Source organism: Nansenia antarctica (genome assembly GCF_963989245.1).
Source record: "Nansenia antarctica genome assembly, chromosome: 6".
NCBI lineage: Eukaryota > Metazoa > Chordata > Actinopteri > Argentiniformes > Microstomatidae > Nansenia > Nansenia antarctica.
Window position 1 is genome coordinate 51,732,717 of NC_137676.1, and position 17,577 is coordinate 51,750,293.

General features: G+C 50.3%; 1 protein-coding gene across 1 annotated transcript in view; it reads right to left on the reverse strand.

Moving 5' to 3' along the window:
* The window catches only part of sgcz (sarcoglycan zeta), a gene marked incomplete at both ends in the record, with an annotated part of 233,820 nt that overhangs the window by 63,156 nt on the left and 153,087 nt on the right, over nucleotides 1–17,577 (reverse strand). The window contains 1 exon segment of the mRNA XM_080534635.1: nucleotides 6,387–6,488. Coding sequence (XP_080390761.1) covers nucleotides 6,387–6,488 — 102 coding nt within the window.

A 17,577-nucleotide genomic window follows, 5' to 3' on the forward strand; every position in this document is an offset into this window, starting at 1 on the left:
TATTTAGGGTTGGGTACCGAAAACCACTTTACATTCGGTACCTACCGAACCTAATTACAAGAGAGATTTCGGTTCCTCGTTTCGGTTCCTCTGTCGGCCCCTGGTGTCCGAAACCGACGTTACATGCAACCGCACGTGACATCGCCTGTTAAAGTTCCACTCAGAGACTGAATCGCTCTCAACAAGTGCGAGGCGACGCGCTTGCAAAACAGTTTTGTGATTGGTCTGAATTTAGCGGCAAATTTGGATTTCAGGAAATCCCTCTCCTTTGCGTCTCTCCATCACATTAACAACGACATTGGCAGGGGAAAATAATTGGAGTCGAATTTTTATTGACAACGGATTTACATGCTGGAAAAACATGCAGCTAAGATTCAGGGAACATTTGGACAATAAGAGACACAAGGAAGCTGTGGTCGCGTGGTCTAACTACAGGGCAATATGTGCGGGGCAAAAATAATAATAATATAACGGCGGAGGTACGGGAAAACAGGGCTCATGTCGCTGTCATCAAAGGTAAAAGTTGGTTTTCTTTAACTCAGCTGATGCATTACCTTGCTGTTGATTGTTTACCGAATGCTCCATCTGACTGTCACACTGTGATTTTACTTGTGTAAACAGTTAATGAGTAACATTAGCCCGTTTTGTGCGTGTACTCTCATGTAGGCCTACTTCATATTGATGAGCTGATAATATTTCAGTGTGTGTGTGTGTGTGTGTGTGTGTGTGTGTGTGTGTGTGTGTGTGTGTGTGTATGTATGTGACTGTCAGTCACAAGTTTATATTCTACGGATGTTGTTCAGTGCTGTATGCGCGTTCCCGGTTCTGTGTGTACTCTTGTATACTTCATATTCAATGAGCTGATTATCTTTCACTGTGTGTGTGTGTGTGTGTGTGTGTCTTGGGCGTATCTGTCAGTCACATGTATATTATACGGTAACCTATATTCAGTGCTGTAGTTCCCCATGTTCTGCTGCAGCTGTAGCCTCAGGATATGTTGGTATTTGATCACCTTATATAAAACATCGCCGCTCGGCATTAATGGTGTGCACTCGGAAAATCGCGTCAGTGACCACCCCGCAACTGATGTGAAAAATCCTGGAGGAAACACTTATATATTTATTTATTTTTTATCAAAAGTACCGATTTAAGTACCGATTTGGCACCGGTATCGAATAAAACCAAACGGTACCAAACCCTACTGATGTTGGGCGAGAAGGACTGGCTCGTCCTATGACATATGGTGTACATGCTTACACTGGTGTAATCCCTAACACATGGTCTATACTGGTATGTCATTTCCCATTATGATTTTGCCTGTCAAGGGTAGAAGCTGATGTTTATTAAATGAATGATATATTTGATTAAATGAAAAAGCGAGCAGCCATTTCACTCGTGTGACGTGACCTGTTGACTCGGGTCATGGCAAAGGATTTGGTGGAACAGAAAACATGCAGGGAGAGGCTTTGCGCTTGCCTGTCTGTCAACATACCAACCAACCAATGGGACATCGATTAGAAACATTGTTTGTATATCTTTACATGTGTTGTTATTTCATTAAAACACCTCTATTTTCTTTCTTTTTTCTCTTTACTTTTTTCGGCATCATAGTTTGAGAGCACCATACTTGTCACATTGGTTTGAATACCGTGACGTCAATTCCAAAATCAATTCCAGCTGTCGAAAGCCACTACTCTCCTCTCAGAACTGAGACTAACCCAATTACAGAGATGGAGTTACAGTACATAACAACTTTCCACTTGTTTAAACCTGACCCCGAAGAGAAAATACAATATCCGAGAGCGCGAAGCAATAAATCTCAAACTGACAAAATGGCCCAAAAAAAGTCACGGTTTTTCATGAAGCTGTAGGGCTGTGTGGAAAAGCTGTGTAATAATTGCCTGGAGGAGGGAACTTTTGTCACATTGTAGCTAGAGAGGAAAAAGTCCTTACCCAGCCATTCTACATGATCTAGACTGTCACCTGGGAGCAGGGAGGAGAGGAGGGAGGAGAGGAGGGAGGGGGAGGGAAGGGGGGTAGGAGAGAGAGAGAGAGAGAGAGAGAGAGAGAGAGAGAGAGAGAGAGAGGGAGAGAGAGAGGTAGAGAGAGAGAGGGAGAGAGAGAGAGAGGGAGAGAGCGAGAGAGAGGGAGGGAGAGAGAGGAAGAGAGAGAGAGGGAGAGAGAGAGAAGGAGAGAGAGAAGGAGAGAGAGGGGGGGGGGGAGAGAGAGAGAGACAGCGGATGAGAGAGAGGGCGGAGAGAAAAATGAAGTGAGAGGAGAAAGAGAGAATGTGTTTTTATTTGGGGAGAGGAGGAGGGGGGGGGTGGAGGTGATGAGACTCTGATTCCCTCCCTGGGGGGACAATTAGAAGAGTGTGTGTCAGGAGGGAGGCCCCGGCTCGTTCCTCAACTGCATGGAGGGAGAGGACGACAGCCCAGAACACGCTTAGAACACGGTAAGCCAACACGGGAGGGCCCGGGCGTTAGAGCAGCTCGTCTGGCTGTGGAGCGGTTGGGAGATGTAAATGTAAATGTAAATGGGAGAAGGTGTTTGTGTTTTTCGCTGGATTTTTTTCCCCCACGCCCCGGAGACGATGGCTTGTTGGGATGTGTTGATGTGCGTCGTCTTGACTCTTCTCCGCCTGGGTAGGACTGTTTTGCAGAGAGTTCTTGTTTGCTAGAAGCTGAAGGAAAATGTTCCAAAGTCAACCTGGAGGAAGAACTGTGTTTTCTTCTTCTTTTCTTTCAGAAAGGTTAAAGTGTTGAACAGAGTCTGGTGGATGAAGGCAGGAGTTATTTGACTAGTTTGACATGTGGCGAGGTCTCACGCCTCTAGCTATGTCTGACAGAGGTTTAGGGTTGGAGGGGGGTGAGTCTATGTCTGACAGAGGTGTAGGGTTGGAGGGGGGTTAGTTTATGTCTGACAGAGGTGTAGGGTTGGATGGGGGTGAGTCTATGGCTGACAGAGGTGTAGGGTTGGAGGGGGGTTAGTTTATGTCTGACAGAGGTGTAGGGTTGGATGGGGGTGAGTCTATGGCTGACAGAGGTGTAGGGTTGGAGGGGGGTTAGTTTATGTCTGACAGAGGTGTAGGGTTGGATGGGGGTTGTGTCTATGGCTGACAGAGGTGTAGGGTTGGATGGGGGTTACTTTATGTCTGACTGAGGTGTAGGGTTGGATGGGGGTGAGTCATGGGAACTCTTGGCTGTTCATAGCTGTTTGACCTTGGGTGCATCCCAATAGTCTAAGGTAGCTTCCTCTCCTTGACTCCTTTCCTTGATCTGCACAGAGCTGTGAGCACAGGATAGGTCGAAGCAAGATGGAGGAGACCTACTAAGGACTAGCTTTCTCAATGAATCAGACTCAATGAATCAGACTCAATGAATCAGTGTCAAGTGAATCAGACTCAATGAATCAGTGTCAAGTGAATCAGACTCAATGAATCAGTGTCAAGTGAATCAGTGTCAAGTGAATCAGACTGAAGTGAATCAGACTCAAATGAATCAGACTCAATGAATCAACTCAAGTCAATCACCTGTGGCGTCCCGGAGGTGGTTGTGAGGTCAACAGCAAAGTAAGAATCCCAGTTCAACTGTCAGCCCGTTAATTAAACCCAGCTGTACAAATCTGTTTATTCCACTGGTGCAGAAAACAAACTGTTCAACCCCCTTGCAGCGTAATATGAAGATTAGATTAAAATTATGTAAAAATGTAAATTGAGACTCTTGCGCTTCCAAAAGCAGAAGCTCCATTTCGATTCCATGGCTTTGGTGGTTGAGTTTTTAATTTCCTTCTTTTTTTCGATTCAAATGTTGTTGCTTTGGCGGGGGTAGAGGAGATATTCTAGAAGCTTATGTATGTAGCCGGATGCCGTCATGTTGTCCTGATGTTCTATTTTCTTTTCCCCCTCTGTTTATGAGGCGGGCGTCTTGATACAGTGTGTGTGTGTGTGTGTGTGTGTGTGTGTATGCGTGTGTACGTAGGTGTGCGTGTGGGTGTGTGTGCACGCGTATATAAAAGCAGAATTAGTTGAAGAATATGAAGGGGAAAAAAATAAACAGGAAGAAAGGAAAGCCTTTCTTTCTCTCGGCCCCCCCCCCCCCCCCGCCTCCCTCACCATGCTGTGTCGGTGGGCCCCCCATAGTGTGATGTGAGCCCCCCCAGATCCTATTAGTCCCAGTGGCACAACATGTGAACAGGAACACAGTGCTCTTTCTCACCAGGGCTAAAGCCGCTAACCGCTAAAACCCGCTAACCGCTAAAACCAGAACACTTGGAACCGCACTTTTCAGATTACCCTAATTCTGGCACCCAACCACCCCCCCCCCCCCCCCCCCCTCCCCCCACAGAACAGAAACAATCTAAACAACTCCTGAGGGGAGGATTGGGAGTTTCTCTGCGAGTCTTCGCCCCCCTGTGGGGGGGGTTGTGTTTAAGAGCGGAGCCCACACGGCTCGCTTTGATATGCCGGGGGGACGGATCAGGAAGTATGAAGAGAAGCTAGGGACTTAAACAAAAAACACACACGTGTGCGTACATACACAACACACGTGCTCCCACACACACACACACGGTGCGTACCCCAAACCGAAACCCTCTATTTATCTGATGACAGACGATGCTCCAGAGAAAGGGGTTCGAGCGAGCCAGCGCGCTCTTTGATTTATTGACAGGAAGCTGTACTCCTTCACAAGGGAGGTTATCTTCCACGCAGGCAATCTCGCTTCAGTAATTAGTGTTCATTCGCTGTTCAGCACAAGTCAAGAGTAGCGCCTAAACCAATCTCCTTAACTTAACACTCGCTGCTCCCAGAGAGAGAAAATGAAGATATTTTCTGGAACATAAGAGAGAGAGCTTTTTCAAACACATCCATCATTCAATTCTTAAAGTCAGGGGATTAGGAGAGTCAGGGCAGTGTTGATCTGCGTGTCAGAGCTGTGTTTAGATATGCAGACAGAGACCTCCACGTTGGGGAAATTATCGATGTGGGGGGGGATCTCATCAGGCATAACTACAAGCCTTCCCTACGTGTGTGTCGACGGTCGTTTGTGTGTTTGTGTGTGCAGTGTCTCTGTGATGGCTCGGAAGGGCAATGCATGCCACACGCATGCGCGCACGCACGCACGCACACACCGTGCAGATACAGACAAAGACACAAGACAAAGACACACGTACACACGTACACACACACGCGCGCACGCTGTGAGAGCTTCTCTCATTAGATGTTTAACAGCGGCGTCTGAGACGATACGAAAGCGCCCGACAGTCACTTCCTCTGTCACGCACATTACACCCTGCACCCCTGCTGCTACGCAATCACGGTACACACACACACACACACACACACACACACACAGACAGAGACACAGACACAGACACAGACACACACACAGACACACACACAGACACAGACATACGTACACACACACACACACACACAGACACACACACACAGACAGAGACACAGACACAGACACACACAGAGACACACACACACACACACACAGACACAGACACAGACATACATACACACACACGCACGCACACAGACACAGACACAGACATACGTACACACACACACGCACACACACACACACAGACACAGACACACACACACCAGGCCACGTGGAGCTAGGGTGCAAAGTGACAGCTCCATTGCGTTTCCAAACGTTCCCCCAGAGAGATTCCGGGCCCCTCTGTCACCCAGGTTGTTGTGACCGTGGCGGGAAACGCTCAAAAGCGTAAAAAAGAGAGGCAGCGTGCATCTGGGGGGCACCTTTATCAACAGCAGGCAGCTTCAACCTTCTCTTCCCTTCCCTTTCCTTTCCCCAAATTGCCTTTTTTAAAAAGCACTAGGGTACCAGAATTCTTTTTAAAAAGCACTAGAATACCAGAATTATTTTTTTTAAAGCACTAGGGTACCAGAAATATTTTTAAAAAGCACTAGGGTACTAGAATTATTTTTAAAAAGCACTAGGGTACCAGAATTATTTTAAAAAAACACTAGGGTACCAGAATTATTTTTAAAAAGCACTAGGGCACCAGAACGTGAGCTTAGAATTATAAGGTTCTATCTCCGTTTAGGGTAGTTCAGAGATATTGAGCGATATTGAGTTTTGACATTCCATTATGTTTTGTGAGATGGAACCTTTGTATTTGATTAATTACTAACAAAAAAAAATAACACCACACAGGCATTAATAAACACCTAATGGATCAGATTATGTAAAAAACTCAATTTTGACCAAAAAAAAACCTTATAATTCTAACGTCACGAGAATTATTTTGAAAAAGTCAGGTCATGTGGTCAGTGACGCCTACGTGACAGTTATCTTATGAATGACGTGGGGGGTGACATCATCAGGGGACTCGACGTCCCTGTCTCTTACCCTCCTGGACTGGATTTCTTTCACGTAGAGAGGGAGCAGGAACTCCGACACGCCCTCGAGCCTGATCCCCTCTTTGGTGACGCGCAGGTTACCCATCCCGTCCTGAGGAGAGAGAGAGAGGGAGAGGGAGAGGAGGGGGAGGAGGGTGGGTAGAGAGAGAGAGGGAGAGAGGGGGAGGAGGGTGGGTAGAGAGAGAGAGGGAGAGAGGGGGAGGAGGGTGGGTAGAGAGAGACAGAGGGAGAGGAGGGGGAGGAGGGTGGGTAGAGAGAGAGAGCGGGAGAGGAGGGGAAGGAGGGTGGGTAGAGAGAGAGAGAGGGAGAGGAGGGGGAGGATGGTGGGTAGAGAGAGAGAGAGGGAGAGGAGGGTGGGTAGAGAGAGAGAGAGAGGGAGAGGAGGGTGGGTAGAGAGAGAGAGGGAGAGAGGGGGATGAGGGTGGGTAGAGAGAGACAGAGGGAGAGGAGGGGGAGGAGGGTGGGTAGAGAGAGAGAGAGAGGGAGAGGAGGGGGAGGAGGGTGGGTAGAGAGAGAGAGAGGGAGAGGAGGGGGGAGGAGGGTGGGTAGAGAGAGAGAGGGAGAGAGGGGGAGGAGGGTGGGTAGAGAGAGACAGATGGAGAGGAGGGGGAGGAGGGTGGGGTAGAGAGAGAGAGAGGGAGAGGAGGGGGAGGAGGGGTGGGTAGAGAGAGAGAGGGAGAGGAGGGGGAGAGGGAGGGAGGGAGGGACAACATGGAGAGAATGAGTCCAAAAAAGCAAAACAGAGAGAATCTGGCTTAGTTCAGTTTAGTTCAGTCACCGTTCAGAAGCTGATTGGAGGGAAGAAAGGAGCAGACGGAAACAACATCAAAAGTTATTTCAATTAAATATTGGAATATTTTTCAGAGGTTTTTTGTTTTTTTTTAGTTTAGAAAGAGCGTGCGCACACACACACACACACACACAGAGCCAATAGTTTCAACTAAACATGACTTTCCAATCAATGGGTTAAATGAACCCAGCCTGGTTGTTTAATCCATAGCCATTAAACCAGCACACCCCAGCAACACGGCTTTAATAAACAATTACTCACCAGCTTGAGGCACACCCCCCCCCACACACACCCCCCCCCACACACAAACACACAGCATGGATCCTATACCTTCACCGCACGTACAGTGAGAAGGCAAAACATGCAATTCGAAGCGAAGGAACCTCGAAACATCCTGACGATTCTTGAATAATTAAATCACCGCTTCAAACATCGAACCCTAGTCCGCCTCCACGCCCCCCCCCCCCCCCCCGTTTACAGACGAGCCTCTGATTGGATGTGGCATCACGTCAAATGTAAAGCATGCCTCCTCTCCCTCTCTCTCTCTATCGCTCTCTCCCCTCAATTCGAAGGGGAAGACAGGAATACATGACATGGTGGCACTAACACGCTAGCGCGGGGGGGGAGAGAGAGAGAGAGAGAGAGAGAGAGGGGGAGGGTCTACCTGAGAGAGAGAGAGAGAGAGAGAGAGAGAGAGATGAGAGAGAGAGAGAGAGAGAGAGAGAGAGATGAGAGAGAGAGAGAGAGAGAGAGAGAGAGAGGGGTAGAGAGTTTTGCTAACCACATACCTAGCAGCTGAAGGTGTTTCTATCAGCCTGCCAGACATGCCGTTTGAACTTTAAATTCAATTTCTGTTCGGAAGCTCTCTCGGTCCGGCACACTGGTGCACCGTGGGGTAATCCTGCCTTGCGGGCCCGCTCAGATAATGATGTACTTCCAGGTCATCTCTTGATTCTGCGTGGCGTGTGTGTGTGCCCGTGTGCGACATAACGATGTACTTCCCGCTTTCGGTGAGGACGTGTGTGTGTGTTTGTGTGTGTGTGTGCCTGCGTCTGTGTGTGTGTGTGTGTGTGTATGTGTGTGTGTGTGTGTGTGTGTGTGTGTGTGTGCGTATGTGTGCCTTCATCTGTGTGTGTGCCTGTGTGTGTACGTCTGTGTGTGTGCATGTGTGTGTGTGTGTGTGCGCGTGTGTGTGTTGGACCGGGTGTGTGTGTGTGTGTGTGTGTGTGTTGTGTGTGTGTGTGCGCGCAGTCCCTCCTCCTCCGAGTCCTTCAGCGGAAAGTCGTTGGAGATAATGATGCCCCTCCCCTGTTCACGGGGAGAGGTTAACGTGCAGGCACCGCCATTAGGGCCTCTCTCTCTCTCTGCACAAGGTTACTCTGAACACTACAAACACTTCCTGCGTGATGGATGGGCCTTTGAAAACATTCTCGGAGGCAGTTTTAATATTCTCCCACACTGTGATTTTTCACTCAACCTTTCGCGTCAGACAACGCCTTGAGAGAGGAGAGAACCGCCAGAGGGGGCTGGACGTGGAAACGAGGGGGAACAAGAGATATACTAAATGTGTTTGCTTGTCCTCTTTTATTTTTTTTACCGAAAAGAGCAGTTTGACCTTCTAAAGACACCGACACCGTAGAGAGCTAGGAGCACAGGGGGGTAGTGGAGGTGGTTTTTGGAATCGTGGAATCGCACTCGCTCTCTCTCTCTCGTAAAGGAGTAGCCTCTGTCTGAGACTGTCTTGTGTGAGTGGCCTGTACCGTATTTTCCGGACTATAAGTCGCTCCGTAGTATAAGTCGCATCAGTCAAAAAATGCGCCATTAAGTGGAGAAAAACACTGGACACTGGACTATAACTCGCATTTATTTAGAAATGTATTTCACAAAATCCAAGACCGAGAACAGACATTTAATCTGGAAAGGCAAGTTTATTCAACTACACAATAGCACACAGAACAACAGGCTTGAATAGAAGTCCGGTATGTTAACGTAACACATTAACAGTTATTCAGCAACACAATAGCAATAAAGAACATACCTGGGAGGCTGAATAGGCTAAATTAACATAACAAGCCAGCGAGTCCAACAAGCAAGTTACCAGTAAGCAAGTTCACCAAGCTACCGTTTGCTTAGCTTCAACAAGCTAATGTTTTAGTTAATTTCTTCAGTGGTATAGGAGCAGCATATAGTTGTCACAAGTATGGTATATATTTTTCAGTATATATGGTCCTAGCGGGAATCGAACCCGCAACAAAAGTGTTGCCAGCACAGTGCTCTACCTAACTGAGCCACAGAGGACCCACTCTGACTTTTTTTATTTGATTAATTTTGACAAACAAATATGTCTGACTATGTCAGTGAGTCATCTATCCACCGGTCATTTGCTGGAGAAAGTCATCTATGCTCGGGCCAGGGGCCATTGGTGTTCATCATGCTAGAAAAATAAAATAAAAAATCTTGTTAACGGTAGAGAAACTGTACAGGGTGGAAGTAGATGTCTCATGACGGACAAGAGATGGAGGTCTTCAGGAGGGACAGTTCAGGTGTAGACTGAAGAGATGGAGGTCTTCAGGAGGGACAGTTCAGGTGTAGCCTGAAGAGATGAAGGTCTTCAGGAGGGACAGTTAAGGTGTAGCCTGAAGAGATGGAGGTCTTTAGGAGGGACAGTTCAGGTGTAGCCTGAAGAGATGGAGGTCTTCAGTCTACGGTGGAAGATAGAGAGCGATTCTGACTCGCCTGTTCAATACTTTTGTCCATCTGAAGGGAATTGAAAACCTCCCCAAACCTCTCGCCCTCGCTCCACAGCACAATAACCCACCTCACGTACCTCAGCGCCCTGCGATACATACCAACACCCCAACCCTCCCCACGTCCACAGTGACCTCCACCATACCCAAACACTCATTCCGCTCCCTCGCGTCCTAACCATTTCCGATAACAGAAAAGCAATGTTTATGTGCTCTCTCTCTCTCCGGCCCGGAATACAGAATCTCTCGTAAAACACAAACACACACACGGGAAAAAAAGAAGACAAAAAAGAGAGAGAGAGAGAGAGAGAGAGAGACAAACACAGTTCGAAAAGAATACGAAGGAATCCAATCCTCTTTTTTTTCACCCCTCGCACGCCTGCTTTCCGTCTTTCAAGACAAACAGACGGAGCGATAGAGCGGTAACCCCTGAAGGCCACTTCAGCACACGCTTCATCAGGCTTCGCATCATCTCGCAGGCTAACTTAAAGCCCCCCCGTTAAAGCCGGGGGTCCCCTAGCGGAAGCTGGAAGCTTTGCGCCGCCCCTCAATGAGTCTCCCCGCTTATCTGACACAACACATTTCACTGCGGGCTATTTCAAATTGGACAGATACCGTACCTCGCTCTCGCGTGCGCGCAAGAGAGAGAGACATAGAGAGAGAGAGAGAGAGAGAGAGAGAGAGAGAGAGAGAGAGAGAGAGAGACAGAGAGAGAGACAGAGAGAGACAGAGAGAGAGAGAGAGAGAGAGAGACAGAGAGAGAGACAGAGAGAGACAGAGAGAGAGACAGAGAGACAGAGAGACAGAGAGAGAGAGAGAGAGAGAGAGAGAGAGAGAGAGAGAGAGAGAGAGAGACAGATAGGCAAGACTATTAAAGTGTAATTAACGTGTTACATAATGACAAGTCAGTAAAGGGAAAATGTCCCAGGATGCTTTTGGGGTCGTTGTTTACATTTCTGGTTGCCCTTTGCTGGTTTGTATACATATTGCAAAATCACAGAGTGTGGCTTTAAATCGCACATTGGTATAAGAATATAGGAATCTAAAATAACAAGGATATAAAAAGTATATAAATAAAGTGCATTATATCATCGCTATCATCTACATCCTTTTAATATTGCCTTTAAATTACAAAATAATTAAATTAAGATTATATAATGATTAAAGTACTTTGAGCTGCAACGTTTGCAAGAAAAGCGCTATACAAATAAAGTTATTATTATTATTATTGTTGTGAAGGCCCACAGTTTTAGAGCCAGTTTAGTTTCCCCAAACCAGCCCGATTTTGCCCCTGGTATTTCTTTATTATATTTTATACAATTATATACGTTTCGTGAAGTGTATGTATTATTATTGTACTGTTTATATATATGTTGATGACGTAGTATATCCGGGGTGTGTCTGTGACCCGGATGTTACGTTCGGTGGTGCCTATATAAGAGACGGAAGGGCGGAGTCAGTCAGAGTGTGTGGTGAGCAGCAGAACGAGAGAGAAGCAGAACGAGAGAAAGCAACGAAGTCAATCGAAGATGGCGGATTCAGCAGCGCGCACACCGTGCAGCAACTGAAGACGCCAGGAAAAGCGATTATTGAGTGTACCAGTGTAGCCCGTTTTAGTTGTGTTCAACGTTGGACCAAGCGGGACGCCAGCTGGACATTAATCGTCGCCTCCACGAGCGAACACAGACTCCAGCGGAGCTTCGACACGGACCACTTCATCGACGCACATGCCATTCAACCAGGCCTCAACGCGCACCACGCCACTGGACTATCAGCCTGTTCAGGCCAGAGACTGTCAGTGAGTGATTGAGTGTGTGTGTGTGGCCGGCCGGGAGGGAATGTATCTATGGGGATGTATACAACCGTCGTGTAATAAATGTGTTGTTCATATGTAATACCGTGTGCTAGTTGTTTGTAGCTCTAATGCTAATGCTAGTTGTTTGTAGCTCCAATGCTAATGCTAGTTGTTTGTAGCTCCAATGCTAATGCTAGTTGTTTGAAGGCTAATGCTAATGCTAGTTCCCTTGCTAATGCTAACGACATTAACTGCTAGTCTAACGGTTTGCTGTCGCCCCCTGCCTGTATCCTCCTATACTGCCTATTTTAGCTCCCTTAGTTAGATAACCAGCCCCTTCCTAAATTATACAGTCCTTTTCAGCTACTCCCTGGTTACAATTGGTCCTTCGAGCCGGATAGGTAGTGTAGTGATAGCATGGCTGAGCGCAGCCAACCAGACCAGACAGTTACCCCCCCTTCTCCGCCCCCTGAGCCAGAGCCACGACCACAGAGAGTCCCGCGGTTGCCTCCGAGGTTACAGGAGTATGAGCTTGAGCTCGAAAGCTCACCGAGTGGTAGCGAGGAGCGCACTCCACGGGATACAGTGGTCGGAGAGGCCGAGGTGTCCGCCGGCGCGCGGGTGGCTAGCACTGAGACAGCCCTCAAAGAGCACCAGCCTGAGGATGAGATGGCAGAACCGCAGGGTTTTGCCGTGGAAACGGAAGAACAGGAAGGAGAGGCCCGGTCCGACAGCGCCTGCGGGCGGAAGAGGGAGGGCCTCAGCCTTCACGATCTGCCTCCCAGTACGGCGCGCTCGAGACCTAGCTCCTGCCGCTCAGTGGCTTCCTACCGGTCCAGGGCTTCCGTGGGCAGTTATGCCTCTGGGGCGGATAGCCTGCACTCCAGAGGGAGTAGTGCCGCGCTGTCCGAATATATGCGCCAACAGGCCGAGATGGCGTTAGAGCGGGAGCGCCAACAGGCCGAGATGGCGTTAGAGAGGGAACGCATCCATTTCGAGCGCGAGCGCCTCCAGATGGAGGCGGCGGGGAGACAGCGCCAGGAGGCGCTAGAACGCGAGCGCCTCCAGATGGAGGCGGCGGGGAGACAGCGCCAGGAGACGCTAGAACGCGAACGCCTCCAGATGAACGGAGCGGAACGCGCGGCGGAGAGACAGCGCCAGGAGGCGCTAGAACGTGAACGCTTCCAGATGGAGCGCGACCGCCTCCAGACGGAGAGACAGCGCCAGGAGGCGCTAGAACGTGAATGCCTCCAGCGCCAGGAGGCGCTAGAACGGGAACGCTTCCAGATGGAGCGCGACCGCCTCCAGACGGAGAGGCAGATGAACGGAGCGGAACGTGCGGCGGAGAGACAGCGCCAGGAGGCGTTAGAGAGGGAACGCATCCAGTACGAGCGCGAGCGCCTCCAGATGGAGGGGGCGGAACGCGCGGCGGAGAGGCAGATGGCGAGAGAGCAACTGCACGCAGAGAAGATGGAGGAAATGATGCAGACCATGCGCGACGTGTGCATCAGCAGAACTCCGTCGGCCTGTAGCTCCAGAGTATCATCCGCACGGCCCTCTCGAGTGCCATCTCCTGAACCCCCCGCCGATGGCTCCATGACCCCCGCCAGGACTGTCCAACTACAGGCCCAGCTGACCACCTGGAAGGAAGAGGACCAGGGACCCGACCGCTACGCGGCCCAGAGGGAGCCAGCGTCGCTGCCCGGGAGGGGAGTCATCCCCCAAGAGCGTAGCACACCCCTAGGTCCTCCAGTGCACCAAAATGCATGCAGGCCGGACACCCAGACCGTCACTCCAGCACCGATGATCCACTACAGGATGTTCCCCCAGGTGGAGGGACCCAAGTTCCCCTTCTTCAAGGACGAGGACAGGAGCCAGTATGTGGAGCTACGCATCTGCCTAGACACGCTCTTGGACAACTCCTGCTCAGAGTCCTACAAATATGCGATTCTCCTTCAGCATGTGAGGAACCCCAGAGCCCACAACATGGTACTGGCCCATGCCTCCGCACCGACACCTTACACCAGAGCGCTCGCTGACTTGGATGCCCGCTACGGTCGTCCCTGGAACCACGCCCTTGCTGAACTGCAAGCCCTCGAACAGCAGGCCCCCATCAAGGATGACCGGGCGCTGGATGACTTCGCGCTCCGCGTGCACACCTTGGTTGGGATGCTGAAGACGCAGGGCCCAGCTGGCGCCAGCGAGATCAACAGCACCTCCAACGTAGAGCGGCTGCTCCGCAAGATCCCACGCTTCCGGCAGGAGAGGTTCCGGCGACAGCAGCGCGTTCGTCACCCCGGGAAGTTGGGTCTGAGCATGGCTGCCTTCGCGGAGTTCCTACTGGAGGAAGTGCATGACACCAACGTAGACGCCATGGGTTACGCTGAGCCGAAGAAGGAGAGGGAGAAGGGAGACCGCTGGGACCGGCCGAGCTCGAACAGAGGACGCCCAGTAGGAGTGCTGCACACGGAGGAGGAGCCTCGGAGAGAGAAGACCACCCGACCTGAGGGAAAGGATTCCTCTCAACCCCCTCAAAAGGGACGGAGAGGGCCACCGCCATGTCCGTACTGCCCCAGCGAGCACTGGTTCAATGAGTGCAGTGACTTCAACAACCTGAGTACCGAGGACAAGCAGAGGTGGCTCGAGGAGAACAAGAGGTGCTGGAACTGTGGGCGCGACCATCTGGCGAAGAACTGCACCTTGAGGAGGAAGTGCAACCGCTGTGAGGAGGTCCACCTCCACATCCTACACGAGGTCTCCCTCGCCAGGTCCACGGAGGGCAACAGAAGCCCTAGGTCCGGTCGCGCACCGGAAGAGGAAACCCCTGTCTACTACCTAGACTCGCCACAGAGCAGCGGCTCCAAGGTTCTACTGAAGGTGGTGAAGGTCCGACTTCACCACAACAACGCTGTGTACGACACGTACGCCGTTCTAGACGACGGGTCGGAACGGACCATCCTTCTCCAGGGGGCAGTGCGCCAGTTGGGGCTCCAAGGGACTGCGGAGAAGCTGACTCTGCGCACGATACGTCGCGACCTTAAAGAGGTTACCGGGGCGAGAATCAACTTCTCTATCTCCCCGGCGGGGCGGCCGTCGGATAGACATCGGCTTCAGAATGTCTTCACCGCCGACCAGCTAGCGCTCTCGCGCTACGACTACCCCCTGGAGAGGTTACGCGCAAGATATCCCCACCTACGGGGAGTAGACCTACACCCGATAGAAGGAGCGGAGCCAACCCTTCTCATCGGCTCGGACAACGCTGACCTGATCGTGTCGCTCCGTCCTCCGCTGAGAGGACCACGAGGCTGCCCGATGGCTGTTAAGACTGCGCTTGGGTGGGCCCTCCAAGGCGCTACCGAGGGGAGAGATAGAGACGGGAGAGCTACGTCATCCCTCCATGTCCGAACAGAAGAAGCAAACCAACCAACCGGACCGCCTGGAGTGGAATCTATTGCTGCCAGTGCACCTGGAACAGTTAGTACCACAAATGGTTCACCACAGGATGACCAACCAAAGAAGAAGTCTCTGTGGACAGAGCATAAGTCTCTGGATGGGAAGACCTACTACTACAACTCCCAGACTAAGGAGTCCCGGTGGTGGCGCTACCGTGCCATGGCGGCAACAGCTGTTGCCGAGGAACACCTGCAGGTGGCCATGCACCCTCACGTGGCCGAGGTCAGCATTGACGCACCCGTCAACTCCGTCAAGTACACGTCAGCCATGAAAGTCTCAGCCAGTATTGTAGACGCCTCCAAGGAGGAAAGGCCGAAGTTGGCGAAGAAGAGAGTAAAGTAGAACCCAGAAGAGGAGGCCAAGCAGGCCTTCAAAGAGCTTCTGGAGGAGGATGGTGGTTCATCCGACGCGTCATGGGAGCAAACCATGAGAATGATCATCCACGACCCACGCTACAGCGCCCTGCCCAAGCTGAGTGAGAAGAAGCAAGCGTTTAAGGCCTACCAGGCTAAGAAGGAGAAGGAACAAGCCAAGCAGCTCAGGAAGAGGAACTGGGAGGCGCTGAAGAGCATTCTGGACAACATGGCCAACGTCACCTACTGCACCACCTGGTCCGAGGCCCAGCAGTACCTGCTGGACGACCCCTCCTTCGCTGCGTACGAGGCGCTGCAGAGCATGGACCAGGAAGACGCTCTGATCTGCTTCGAGGAGCACATCCGCGCCCTGGAGAAGGAGGAGAAGCAGGAGATTCTGCTGAGGGAGAGAGACAAGATGTCCGAAGGTGCCGTGGTACTGGTGAGGGACCAGTCCCTTCCGCGCGCCGCCTGGCAGACAGGCAGAGTGGTCGACACTATCACCTCCTACTTCACGCTGCTAGAGCAGCCTAGCCAGTGTGCCTTCTTAGTTAACTGAAACCGAGGGTTTCATGGGGCGGCTGTTGTGAAGGCCCACAGTTTTAGAGCCAGTTTAGTTTCCCCAAACCAGCCCGATTTTGCCCCTGGTATTTCTTTATTATATTTTATACAATTATATACGTTTCGTGAAGTGTATGTATTATTATTGTACTGTTTATATATATGTTGATGACGTAGTATATCCGGGGTGTGTCTGTGACCCGGATGTTACGTTCGGTGGTGCCTATATAAGAGACGGAAGGGCGGAGTCAGTCAGAGTGTGTGGTGAGCAGCAGAACGAGAGAGAAGCAGAACGAGAGAAAGCAACGAAGTCAATCGAAGATGGCGGATTCAGCAGCGCGCACACCGTGCAGCAACTGAAGACGCCAGGAAAAGCGATTATTGAGTGTACCAGTGTAGCCCGTTTTAGTTGTGTTCAACGTTGGACCAAGCGGGACGCCAGCTGGACATTAATCGTCGCCTCCACGAGCGAACACAGACTCCAGCGGAGCTTCGACACGGACCACTTCATCGACGCACATGCCATTCAACCAGGCCTCAACGCGCACCACGCCACTGGACTATCAGCCTGTTCAGGCCAGAGACTGTCAGTGAGTGATTGAGTGTGTGTGTGTGGCCGGCCGGGAGGGAATGTATCTATGGGGATGTATACAACCGTCGTGTAATAAATGTGTTGTTCATATGTAATACCGTGTGCTAGTTGTTTGTAGCTCTAATGCTAATGCTAGTTGTTTGTAGCTCCAATGCTAATGCTAGTTGTTTGTAGCTCCAATGCTAATGCTAGTTGTTTGAAGGCTAATGCTAATGCTAGTTCCCTTGCTAATGCTAACGACATTAACTGCTAGTCTAACGGTTTGCTGTCGCCCCCTGCCTGTATCCTCCTATACTGCCTATTTTAGCTCCCTTAGTTAGATAACCAGCCCCTTCCTAAATTATACAGTCCTTTTCAGCTACTCCCTGGTTACAATTATTATTATTATTATTATTATTATTATTATTATTATTATTACATGTACTACTTAATACCCCATCATTTGATACATACTGTACATCAATACATACATGAATCCAATTAATTCTCTGTGTGTCATATTCACTCGCTGTTTCTACTCAGCAGTGTGTTGCCAGTAACAGTGCACACCAACCATCATATATTCACAGTACCAACATTATTTTTTACCCCATCCTTCTACTGTACTACAGAACACATCCATACATGAATCCTGACCACTTTGAGAAGACATATAAGACATAAGAGTCATACATACTTATGTCATACTCTCAATGGGCATATGGGAATCATAGTCCCATACCAAAATGGTACAGGATTCACTTTGCTCCTCTAACGCTGCATCCATGTCCTCCGCTGAACTAGGAGGAGAAACCCGCCTTGACTATTCACCTCCCTACTCACCGGTGTCACCTCCTGCTCCCTCCACAGACTCCAGATGGTTCGAAACTCAGCCGCCCGCCTGCTCTCA